The sequence below is a fragment of the Malania oleifera genome, chromosome 12, assembly GCF_029873635.1.
Source record: "Malania oleifera isolate guangnan ecotype guangnan chromosome 12, ASM2987363v1, whole genome shotgun sequence".
Lineage (NCBI taxonomy): Eukaryota > Viridiplantae > Streptophyta > Magnoliopsida > Santalales > Ximeniaceae > Malania > Malania oleifera.
Window position 1 is genome coordinate 62,288,971 of NC_080428.1, and position 12,255 is coordinate 62,301,225.

The 12,255-nt window shown below is 36.7% G+C and overlaps 1 protein-coding gene and 1 long non-coding RNA gene across 2 annotated transcripts in view; one reads left to right on the forward strand and one right to left on the reverse strand.

The window, feature by feature from the left end:
* LOC131145227 (mediator of RNA polymerase II transcription subunit 16) overlaps nucleotides 1–12,049 on the reverse strand; it is a 33,889-nt gene extending 21,840 nt beyond the window's left edge. The window contains exons 1-5 of the mRNA XM_058094373.1: nucleotides 11,264–12,049; nucleotides 9,353–9,421; nucleotides 9,084–9,172; nucleotides 5,045–5,157; nucleotides 4,692–4,793 (exon numbers count right to left, since the gene is read on the reverse strand). Coding sequence (XP_057950356.1) covers nucleotides 4,692–4,793; nucleotides 5,045–5,157; nucleotides 9,084–9,172; nucleotides 9,353–9,421; nucleotides 11,264–11,505 — 615 coding nt within the window. The 5' untranslated portion in view covers nucleotides 11,506–12,049. The remainder of the gene's footprint in view (nucleotides 1–4,691; nucleotides 4,794–5,044; nucleotides 5,158–9,083; nucleotides 9,173–9,352; nucleotides 9,422–11,263) is intronic.
* Nucleotides 1,016–2,713, forward strand: LOC131145228 (uncharacterized). The gene is made up of 3 exons (XR_009134024.1): nucleotides 1,016–1,279; nucleotides 1,359–1,422; nucleotides 2,490–2,713. It is a non-coding gene; the product is annotated as an uncharacterized LOC131145228 (long non-coding RNA).
* Nucleotides 12,050–12,255: the final 206 nt, after the last annotated feature.

Here is a 12,255-nt window from a genome sequence, read left to right on the forward strand (position 1 = left end):
TAGATCATCCTCGTTTGCGGAGAGCCCTCTCCAGATCCTAATGCTATGCCTTTTGTTTCCTCATTAAATGTTCCAACTTATGATGACCTTCCTATTGCAAAAGGTAAATGTGCCTATACAAAGTCTAATTTTGTCTATTATGACTTTTGTCACCCTCATATTGCTATTTTTGTTAATACTTTATTGGTTGTTTCCTTTCCTTAGTCGATTTTGAAATCCTTATCCCACTCTATTAGAAGGCCGCAAGGTTGAAAATACGTTTGCTTTATAGGATAATGATACTTAGGAACAAGTGCATTTTCCTGTTAAGAAGTCTAGTTGGATGTTGCCTAGGTGTACAACATGAAGGTCAATCGTAATGGCTCAGTGGCTCGCCTAAAGGCTTGTCTTGTTGCTGAAAGGTATACTCAAGTGCATGCTTTGGACTTCCCAAGGTCTTAAATTTCGATTTTGACTCAAATTTCGAAGCTCCAAAAGTATGGAAATTTCAATTTCGATGTCAATTTCAATTTCAATTTGAAAAAATAATGGAAATTAGTAGTAAAGCATGGAATTCTTTTATGAAACTTTAGAAATGATTAATAGACATAATAATATAAGTTTTAGGACAAATATATTACAAATTAAAAACATCCATGTTGTATATGAGGTGGAAAAGTTGTAATATAATATGTGCATCAAACATATTTTAAAAATAATGTGCATTAAACATATTCTCAGTTAATACAAATGAAATTCATAAATCATTTAAATATTATTTATTTTACAAAAAATGATATTTTAGACATGAATGGTTCAACAAAATGTTGTTATAAGTATATTTTTTCATATAATTTCAAAAGCCCTGGTAATAATTGTAGTAACCCGACACAAAAAAAAAAAAAAAAGAAGATATTTTGGAGAAGATATTTTGAGATATTTATATATAAATATCTTGGAGGAGATATTTATTTAGATTACTTAAGGGCTAAGTAAAGATTTATTCTATAAATTCTCTTATCCTCTCTCATTCTCTCATTCTCTCATTCTCTCTCTCTCTCTCTCTCTCTCTCTCTCTCTCTCTCTCAAGGATTTATTCTATAAATTCTCTTATTCTCTTTCATTCTCTCTCTCTCTCTCTCTCTCTCTCATTTTCTCTCTCTCTCTCTCTAAGATCCTTCGCCGTTCGTCATCCGTTTCCAAAAACGGAGGGTACTGCGTGGATCAGAAGAGAAAACTCTACACTTTTAGTGGATCGGATCGTCGTTTCGGAGAGTTTCGGGTTTTCCCAAGAATCGAGGTAGGAATCTGATCCTAATTTTGATTGGATATTTGGATAGCAGTAGAAAACATAGTAAGGTTATGTTCTGTGGTTTTAGGTTTTCGGGATCTTGAGTTGTCGTTTTGGACCGTTTTCGTACGAAGTTTCATTTTGAATATAAGGTAAGGGGAACTTGATTACAACAGCTATTTTGGAAAACTAAACCGCTAAAAAACTAGTTTATGTTATTATGTATGATTTAAATGCTTATTTGTGAAATTCTACCGCGTAGAAATGCCGATTTGACGATTTCACGGTTTTTGGTAAAAACGAGGATTTCGACGTATGATCTCCAAATTTTACAAACATCGTTATTTGTGTTTATACTATAGTAGGAGAGGCTCGATTCCTTTATTTATTTAGTTAAACTATGTATATTGAATTTCTATCATTTAGCGGGTTTTTGTATTAAACTTGTGTGATATATGTTGAAATGAAAAATAAAGTATTTTCTATACTACTGATATAGAATATGGGAATGAAATTTCAATTTGTTATACTGACAATGTGATAAACAGAGGCTGGTGATACACCGAGCCGCATCAGTAAACAAAGAGGGGTAAACCAGGTGCAAAGACGCCGATTTGAACCCGCTGGAATTATTTCTATACTATTGATATAGATTATGGGAGATAAAATCATATTTGTATAAATTGAATTTATGATACACGGAACCACAGCTTGAGAGTCCCGGGAGGGTTGAAAAATACTTTCTTTGCAGAGTTGAAATAAACTACTGTTATATGATACGGCACGATATCGTAGCTAGATGTACACGTGCAACCACACGTACTAAACGATGTGGGTACCAAGATGGTCGGCTAGCAGGGTGAAACCATTGGCTGATATTGGGCCAATGGAGGCAGTCGGATCGTATGTAGGTACTCGGCAGTGTCTGCACGAACAGGGCATTGGACGAGTACCAGTGCACAACCCGAGCCACGGGGTAAAACTGGTTATAGGGATATTTTGCTGTTGGTCATCTGATAAATCATTAAATGGTCGAAAGACAGATGTGGGAATTTTGTAATATGAATAATGATATACCTGATGCATTACTGTATTGAAAATATTTGATTTATATTCCAGATGTTGAATGAAAATATGCATGTATGCAGTCACACACTGTTGTAACTCCTTCTTCCTTACTGAGAGGTGTCTCACCCTATCTTACAACCTTTGTTTTCAGGTCCATCCGTGCGTCGGTCCTAGTAGATAAAAGGACTAGGGAGGTTATTTTGGTTAGCTTACGTAAGCATCTAAATTTTTGTACTAAACTTGATGAAAGTCCTTTTTGGAGGGTTGTAATATGACGATTACTCTAAGTCCGAATGTATGTAAATTATGGATGTATTAGTGAACTCTGGTATAAGGCTAGTAGTAATCCCAATGGATGTTTATGTTTTTCCGCGACATTTACATCATGATTATGTATGTTTTACACCCGTATGTCCCTGTTTAGGGCGGGTTGTTTCCATATCTTGAACAGGTATAGGTATTTGATGTATGTGAGTGACACCTGAGTCCGTGTAAAGGGCCGGGTCGTTACAATAATCATTTTGTTTCAATAAAAAAATTGAGCATATTAAGAGAGGAATTTCACTTCACTCCTAAAGTTTCATTTAAATTCCGAGAAAATTTCATCTTATAGTTAAAATTTCGACAAGTATTGCTATAATTTTGAGATTTCGATAAATTTCGGATGATTCATTGAAATTTCAAGGGAAATTATGTAAAATGAAAATCGACTGTCATTTCGATTTCGAGGGTGACGGAAATCGGAAATTTCAACAATTTCGTGGAAATTTAAGACCATAGGTCTTCCCTAACACTTTCTCCCCAATACCCAAACATAAATCAATCCAGCTTTCTATATCCTTAGCCACCACTTACCATTGGTATTTATATTAGTTAGACGTGAAGAATGTTTTCTTATATAATCTTCAATAGAAGGTCAATAAGGAGCAACCACCCAACTTTGTGTGTCATCTCAAGAAATTCTTATATGTTCTAAAGCAATCTCCTAGAGCATGGTTTGGCAAGTTTAGTGCAATTGTGCTTTAGTTTGGTCTTTGCAGTGTGCTCCCGATCATTTTGTCTTCTAATTGTCATGCTTCAAGTAGGATGTTGCTCCTTTTGCATTGGATGATAAGTGATTATGGGTGATGCCAATGAGGGCAGAGCTTGAAGCATTTTCTACAAGCAAAGTTTCAGATTAAAAAATCTAGGACCGTTGAAATATTTCTTGTGTATAGAAGTATCAAATTCTCATGTGGGGACAGTTTTGTCATAAAGGAAGTTTATTCTAGATCTTTAAAATGGAACTGGGATATTGAGATACAAACCCATTAATACACCAACAAATAATATGAGCAAATTACTGCCAAGAATGGTTTGATTAATTGGTTGATACTCAACGATAATGAAGACTTCTTGGAAAGTAAGCCATCTCCTAGTAACTAAGTCATCCACTAGATAAACCTTTCGCAGCGTCGTGACCTAAGCACAAGGCACAAAGAGGTGAACAGACCAGCACCTCAAGATGGCTAAGGTGAGGCAACCTATAAGAGGCACTGCAAGGCGCTCAGAGGCACAGCAAGGCGAGATGCTCCTTGAGGTGCACCTCGTGCATGTTAACTTACACACTGTTTTTTTAGTCTCTCTTAATCTCAGCCCATGGATTTGATATGGATATATGGTCATTGGTCATTAAAAGAGTGAGAAGCACAAAATCATTGCAGGCCATTTACTCATAAGATCTAGCCCTAGGCATCGACATGGACTGAAGGCTCAAGCAACTCTCAACCGGGCCAAAATTTCTTCAAAGGCAAAGAAACTTCTTTTTTCTTTGAAGACAGACTAGGTAAGTCGCTGTCTTCTTCTTCTCAGAATCTTGACCAGGTTGAACAGTTGGTTTGCTTATTTTTTCTTTTTCTTCAATTCTTCTCGACTAGATTAGAGGGCAGAGGCTCAACTGCTTAGCCTGAACCACTCATATGAAGTACATACATACTATCTGAATTGCTGACTATTCACTAAATCTTTCCTAGGATTAAACCAATTTGTTGTGCTAGGACTAGGAGCACATTATATCTATGCTCCAGCTTGAGGGGGAGTATTATTGGTTAGTTAGTATTAGTAAGCGTGAATAGTGACGGTAAATGGTCATTGTGATGTAAGTGGCACACAATATTAATAGGAGAGGGAGATCTATAACTGTGATTAGGTTTTTCAACTTATTGAACAATGTTAGCAATTACATAATAAAAATTGGAGGAAAATTAACCAAACAACTATAATTACATTCCAAGGGATGAAAACATCATCAGCATGATTATGCAAGCAATGAAATTAATGTACAAAGCATGCTATGACAACAGTGACATCATACCGGAGACACCCCTGATAGCCACTTTGTAACAACCGCAATATCTTGTCGCCATTCATGCTCCCGCTGCCAGCAACTAGAATCTCGTACCAGATTAGCCGGCCCCTAAATGAATGGAACACACTTTTTGAATCAACTTCCCCAAGAAAGGGACAAAATAAGTGAAATAATTATTCAATCCATGCCAGAATGTCAGAAAACAAGGGGGCAACAGGAACCAACTTACTGCCAATAAAAATTACAATTGGCTGAACACTAGAAAAGCCTCCTTAACAAGGGGTAAATGCAGACATACAAAAGAAGCAAAACTGCTATTTAACGTTTTAACACAAAACAGTCCAGTAAAACTAGCTTACTTGAGAAGCCTGAGACCAGATAGTTATTCTCCCATGGAAATTAGCTATTAGTAAGGCACGGGGGCAAGAAGATGGAGACCATTCAATAAACTGGACAGAATCACGAGGAGAATCTGCACAAGGACATTTAATAAAATGGTCATCATTCGCAAAATTATAAACTCAGTGAGCAATAATGTATTGGCACCTCATGGTGGACTTTGATCCATATAATCACTATTTTAAAGAACAATGACAACATAACAGCAACAGCAAAATTCTGGGGATTTCCAAGGCCTAAAAGACCCAGATAAAGCCTCAAATGCAATAACAGTAATATCATTAGAAGTGAAAAAGAAAAGAATTGGTAACGCATTAGACTTCTCAGTGTGGTTGTGGCTTTAAATACCACAAAAGATGGCAAAAGAAAAACAGTTGTGTGTAAACTAATGAAACACAGGTAAGAAAAGCCATCTTAGCCCTGTTTGGTTCACAGAATGTAATTGAAGTAGCAAAAGAATTGAAGTGGGAAGGCAGGAATAGAATCACTATTGGAATGTGATCACTGGATTTCACACTTTGCTAAGTAACAAAAAATGGCTCTAGGAATCGCAGTTTCAAATCCTATCCCAAATATGGTATTCTTCAGTTGAATGGAACAAAAAAAATAAGTCAATTTTCAAGAATGTCCTTACTACAAATTTATTCATTTTGCGATTATTAAAAATTTCTACATTAATCGGATCATAATATTTTTATAATAATAAATGATATTTTTTGTATAGATTGTCTTGTTATCTTTCAGAATCAGCAGTAATATTTTTTTTCATTCTGGTCACCACTGCTTTGTTGTTGTTATTACATGATAATTATATTATTTTTGTTGCTTTCATTATTTTTTTTTAATAATAATTACTATTCTTGTAATTATTATTATTACAACAACAACAAGCCTTAAGCCCCACTAGGTGGGGTAGGCTACATGAATCCTTTTCCACCAATTCACACAACCGAGGGCATTTTTCTCAGCTAGCTTAAGAGCTATTACATCCTTCTTCATTCTCTCATTCCATGTTATTTTAGGTCTAACTCTACCCCTTCCATTACCAGTAACACTAACTAGCTCACTTCTCCTCATAGGTGCACTGCTTGGCCTGAGTTTTAAAAATGCCCAAAACATCTAAGTCACCCTTCCCTTATCTTATCTTCTACAGGTGCTATGCCTACCTTATTGTGGTTCCTTAATTTATCCTTTAGTGCTATACCACTCATCCACCTTAAGATTTGCATTTCGGTAACTTTTACTTTTTGAATATGTTGTTTCTTGATTTCCCAACATTCTGATCTATAGAACATGGCTGGTCTTATAGCCACCTTAAAGAACTTTCCTTTTAATTTTGGGGGTGTTCTACAATCACACAGCATGCCGAAGCACTCCTCCAGTTTACCCACCCAGCTTCTTCTTCTTCTTCTTCTTTATCATTATTATTATTATTATTATTATTAGCAGTCACCTAGTCGTGAGAATGTCAGCTTGTCTTTTTTTAGGAAAAAATTTTATTTAGTGAGGTTTCTAATTGTCTTTCAAAAAACAAGTCAAGAATCGAACCATAATTCCCACATGTAGAAGAAGGAATCACCATTCCATTGAATGGGAGAACGCATTCCATCTTCATTTATGCACACCTTGGGAATGGGAATCCGGATCAGAATTGCAATTCCATTCTAGGTTCCAGCCCTGTTTTGCGGTGGTTAATCCTCAAAAACAACAGATTGGTAAAATGGTCGTTTAAATTCATAACTGAAAAACTATGGCATTATTTGTCAAAGCATAATAACCACAAGCATATAGACAAAGGCATACAAACATTCTTACTCCTACTCCTACATTTCTTAATGAATAGAACAAAAAACGGCTGGTAACAAGGTACAGCAGTGGGTTAAGACTAGCAATGAATGTTCCAAAGCCTTAGTAATACAAACTTTTTATGTTCCACCGATCAGAAAAATTGAACATGGAAATCTAAGGAGTTGTTTGCTTGATCTTATTAACCTCTTAATTGAATGCTCCGTTGAATAGGCTTCAAAATTAAAAGACCAGTTTTATTTGAAATCAGGTTGCATTTCTGAACATTCTCTTATTCAATCAGTGATTCAATCCATCCCTTAAGACTCACAATCGCTTTCCACCAATCCTCCACGGCTTCATACTCCCCACCATAGTTGTTAGAATTGTACGATTCTTGTTTCGAATCATACAATTCGTATCGAGAAAGGCATAAATTGGTTCAAATCGCATGGGAGAATCTCAGAAGGCAGTGAACGAGGTGAGTCGTACAATTCACCTGGTCAATTGGTGAATCGAATTGAATCATACGAATCGTTATATTTGGATGCAACTCCTCTAAAACCCGACTTAAAGATTTTTAAACCCTTTTCTTTTCATGCTGGCCATTTGTTATTTACATGAGTTTTGTCCTTCAAGAGGGATGAAAGAAGTCTGTCGACCCTCTCATTCTGCACCTCTTATTTCTGCCACTAGATAAGATTAGAAGAGAATCAGAGTTAAAGAAGGAAACCTCTCTTGAGAAGAAAACCAAAGTCAACTAGGTGGGTGAGCCTTTGGTTCGCACTTTGCCCTCTCCACTCCTTTGGATTTAAAGATTTGATTGTCATTAGTTTCTACATTTTAGTAAGTTTTGTTTGTGTTTTTTATTTACTTTTTCTTCTTGTTTTAGTTATTAGAGCAAGCACATGCATTAAAAATGACTTTTCATATTCTTTTCTTATTAAACACCATGAAGTTCAAATTTTTATTGTTTTTCATTGATTCATTCCCTTAAAATCCATAAAGTTCAATTTTTCATTAGGTTTTTCTTGTTTCCTCTCCTTATTGTTTCTTAATGAAAGCAAACACATGAATTTTTTGTTACACCATAAGCATGAATTTCAATTTTTAAAAATTTTTTTAAAACTTTTTTTTTTTTTTAAATCTTACTTTTTAGTGTATCTTGAACTCTTAGACTTGGTGCTTTAGTTTTGAGTCACCTAACAACTCTTATAGTTTCATAGAGACTAGCCTAACTTGATACTTGATAGAGATGGAATGGTTAAGATCATGGTATATCTTGCTTATATGACCACTTTTATTTTAATATCAATATATGTATGATGGTAGGATTTAGATCTATAAAACTTCCTTCGAAGGCAAGCGTCATTCCAATCATCAACATGGATGATCCATATTTGTTGAAATTTCAATGTTTATTACTATTTTACTTGTTTCACATATATGCAAGTCATTAGGAATCGATTTTTCAATTTTTGCACCAAATCTTATGATTCAATTTGATTCTCGATTCATGAAATTTGGATTTTGATTCATGATTCAAATCTCAATTTGACAACCATGCTCCCCACAGCCATCCTCCCACCACCACCACCCATCACCTCTTGCGAAGACTGACAACAAACCCAACCTCTATGGTAGAGATGGTTGGCAACAACGACAATCTCAGCATCTACATCCTCCCACCGTCTACGGCCACCCACCACCAGATCTAGTGGAGCTGGTGATAAACCACCAGCAACAGTGACCACCTCCTCTCACAGCCGTCCTTTTGTAAATCAAATGTCATGGCAAGTTGGTTCCTCACCTTACAAAGGTCAAAAGTTAAAATATCCAGTTTAGTCAACAATCAATCTTTCTGTTTTTCAAATCTAACCATCAAATGATACAATGAAAAAAAAGGACAACCCAGTGCACAAACTCCCGCATATGCAAGGGGTCCAGGAAGGGGCAGACCATGATAGGTCTATAATGCGCAACCTTACCTTGTATTTTTGCAAGAGGCTGTTTTCATGCCTCAAACCCATGACCTCCAGGTCAAACAGTGGCAACTCTACAGTTGCGCCAAGGCTCCCTTACCAAATGATACAATAGTGGAAGGAAAAAGAAGTAACACTTAACATACTGTTTATGATGCAAATTTTCTTGCAACATCAAGTATTTTAAAACAAAAATGAAATAAATGCAACAAATAACAAGTGCTCAAATTACCTGCAATAACATTAAATACTGCACACTCGGTTGGCCGTTCTGGGATCACAATATGTATAGGGATCCAAAATGGTGGATTTGCATTAGAACTACAAGAAGAAAACAATGACCGTGAAAACTTTAGTCATATGTGAGTAACACTCAAGTTCCATCGAAAGAACATTGTCCTGTCAATGCAATACATATCATTATGCTTGGAGGAAACTTCCATCACTTCATAAAGAGGTAACAGGAAATGTTCTGCAAGCTTGAAAATGCAATATGGTAACCTTGGAATTCTCGCACAAGTTTCCGAAGCACATGCTATGGCATTCAGCTTCCCACACCAGGCAACAGCACTGAAAAAACAAAGAAACAGAATATTAGAATAGAAAGCACTAAATGCACAAAAGTTTCTAAAATGTTAAAAAGAAACAACTAAAATTTTTTTATCATCAATAAATATATCATTTACTTAATATCAAACAAATCACAAAAAGTGAAAGGAGAAAAAAGTTACATGAGCACAATACACACTTATTATAGGAATATCAAATCACATAGGAACAAGCAATACAGAAAGACTGACAGAGACTCCCTTTTTTTGGTCAGAAATAAGAAATAGTTTCAAGGATGCCAATTGAAGGATCTTCAATTAACAAAAGATGCTAAAAACAAGTCATCAATTACCCTCATAAGTATAGACCATAAACCAAAATTACAAAATCCAAAACATTAGGACAAGAGGATCCCTATCCCAAAATATGAAGTGTTTTGACTGATCCCTCCTGCATGTCATGGAAGATGTTTCTTCACCATCAAAAGCTTGTCAAGCCCTTTCTTTCCAAAGAATCCAAAAAGCTGCATGAGGAATAAAACTTCAAGGCCACTCTTGCTTTTTCTTTGAACAAATAAACGCTGAAAAGCGAGATGTCTAGCACAAAAAAAAAAAAAAAAACACGTTGAAAAACAAGAAAGTCATTTTGCATTGTTTGAGAGCACAATCACCCAATACCCAAGAATTATCCCATTGTAATCTCAATGCACAATTGCACATATGGGTATCTTTGCTGTTCTAATGATCGCCAACTGAGTGCCTGCTAAGTGCTTGACTAAACATTCCATTGTTTCCAGCACATGCCCAGTTCGCTCTTTGACTAACTGCTACTATGTAAACTGTTCAGTTCTCGGTGCTGTTGTGCGACACTGAGGGATCTTATGGTGAACAGTTAACACATTGTAAAGGTCAGGGACTCATGGAATTCAAGTTTTTAGAAATCTCATTTCCAGAATGCATTGGATTCTGAGCTTGTTCCAAGGTCATGAAAGGGCTCCCTCTCTCTCTCTCTGGGTATATACGCATTGTATTAGCAATCTTCAAGACTACTTCAGAACCCGGAATTTGTTGACGTTTGGTTGAAGAGAAGCACTGACGTTCAGTTGAAATGAGGTAACTAAATTGAACTTGAACAAAGTAGACTCTTGAGGAGGATCCTCATTCTCCCAAACTTGTTTTCTTTCTTGTTTTCATAATGGACTTTTTTAATTATCAAAATTAGACTTGAACAAATTATATCAGCCTCGTGTAATTAAAGCAAATAGTCATTCTTCACTATTGCTATGAGGAGATTTCAGAGACCTCCAGCCACATAAGGAAAGTAAATGTTTACTCAACTTGAGTTTCTTCTTTCTTCTATCCATATTCTTCATCTTGGACTTGTTGCAATTTAAATGAGCAGTTGCCATATAATTTCACTCACATTTCCAAAATATATAGGGCAATTCCCAATCTGTCTGCCCTGTCCAGCTCGACTAAAGAATTGAGAAAATGGATGTGAGGTTGCCTAAAATGTATTGAAAAATAAAAAAATAAAAAAAAATAAAAAAAAAACAACGAAGCCACCAGACATCGCTTTCCAATTTTCCATTTTTCTGCCAGTTGATCAGAAGTTTTCAGTGCGAGAAAGAACTTCAAAAACAATTTTCAAACTAGCCCAATAAAAAATCAGCAGCAATAATGAGAATTCACAAATATCAAGGCCCCAACACTTCAATTTTCCAATACCAAAGCAGCACGTGAACTTACTCCCAAGAGAGGCATCTCAAAAAAACCGAGACGATCAAAGTTCAGAAATTAAGCAAAACCCACTTCAGTTTTGCACGCAAAGGAGTTAAAAAACGCTCAACGAAGCCCAAATCACCTGAAATTCCGACAAAGTTCGGGAACGCTCATTTTGTGCAGCAAATTGGACCTTGGCTGCTTAAGCCTGATGCAGAACACGGTGGCAGGTCGGACTGGGTCCTCCTCCATAGGATCGTCCGCCTTTTCCGCAGCCTCCTCCTCGGCAACCCCCGGCTCAGCCTTCTCAGAACCCTTGTTCGCCTCGGCAGCCTCAGCCACGGACTCGTCCCCAGAGTCCTTAGCACCCGAAACCGCACTCATCTCAGGGTACCCCAAAACCCCAACTTATATATAGAGAAAGAGAGAGAAAGAAAACAAAGTGTAGAGAGAGAGAAGTGGTGGAAAGTCGCAATTGAAGGCGACAGATATCACTGTAGAGAGAGAGTGAGAAGGGATAGCGAGATTGGAGGGGATCTTTAGTGGGGTTTAGTGGTTTTAAGGAATACAATACACTTTCCGCCTCTCTCTCTATCTCTGTCCCTTTCTCTCTCTAAGGAAGAGGGGGCTAGGGTTTGGATAATGGGGCTTTTTGAAGAATTGGGCGACGAGATTCCTGGTGTTGGGATTCTTGCACTTTGCTTTCAACGTCTGTGGCCCTTTTTTTCTCGCATTTCCCTCGTGACGTGCGTTTGCTTTTGGGAGAGAGAGAGAGAGGAAGAGAGGTTGGAAACTTGGAAATGGGGATATTGAAATTTTGATTGCCGTAAGTTGCTTCTTCCTTTGTTTTTTCTTTGCGATTGCTTTGGTCAGGAGGAGAAAGTGGGGAACAGGGGAGAACAGAGGAGTCAGCAAAGAAGACTCTTTGCTCCCCGCTGCAACTAGCTGGCTGTTGGACAAAGCCAAGAGTTTGCCTTGTTTTTCCACAGAGAGAGAGAGAGAGAGAGAGAGAGAGAGAGAAATTTTTGTGCCGCTGTGAATTAAAAAAATTTATGTATTGTTTAAATTAACACCAATATAAAAAGTTTGATTTCGTTTCTGCATTTAGTCTATTTGATTCTTCTAAATGAAAAT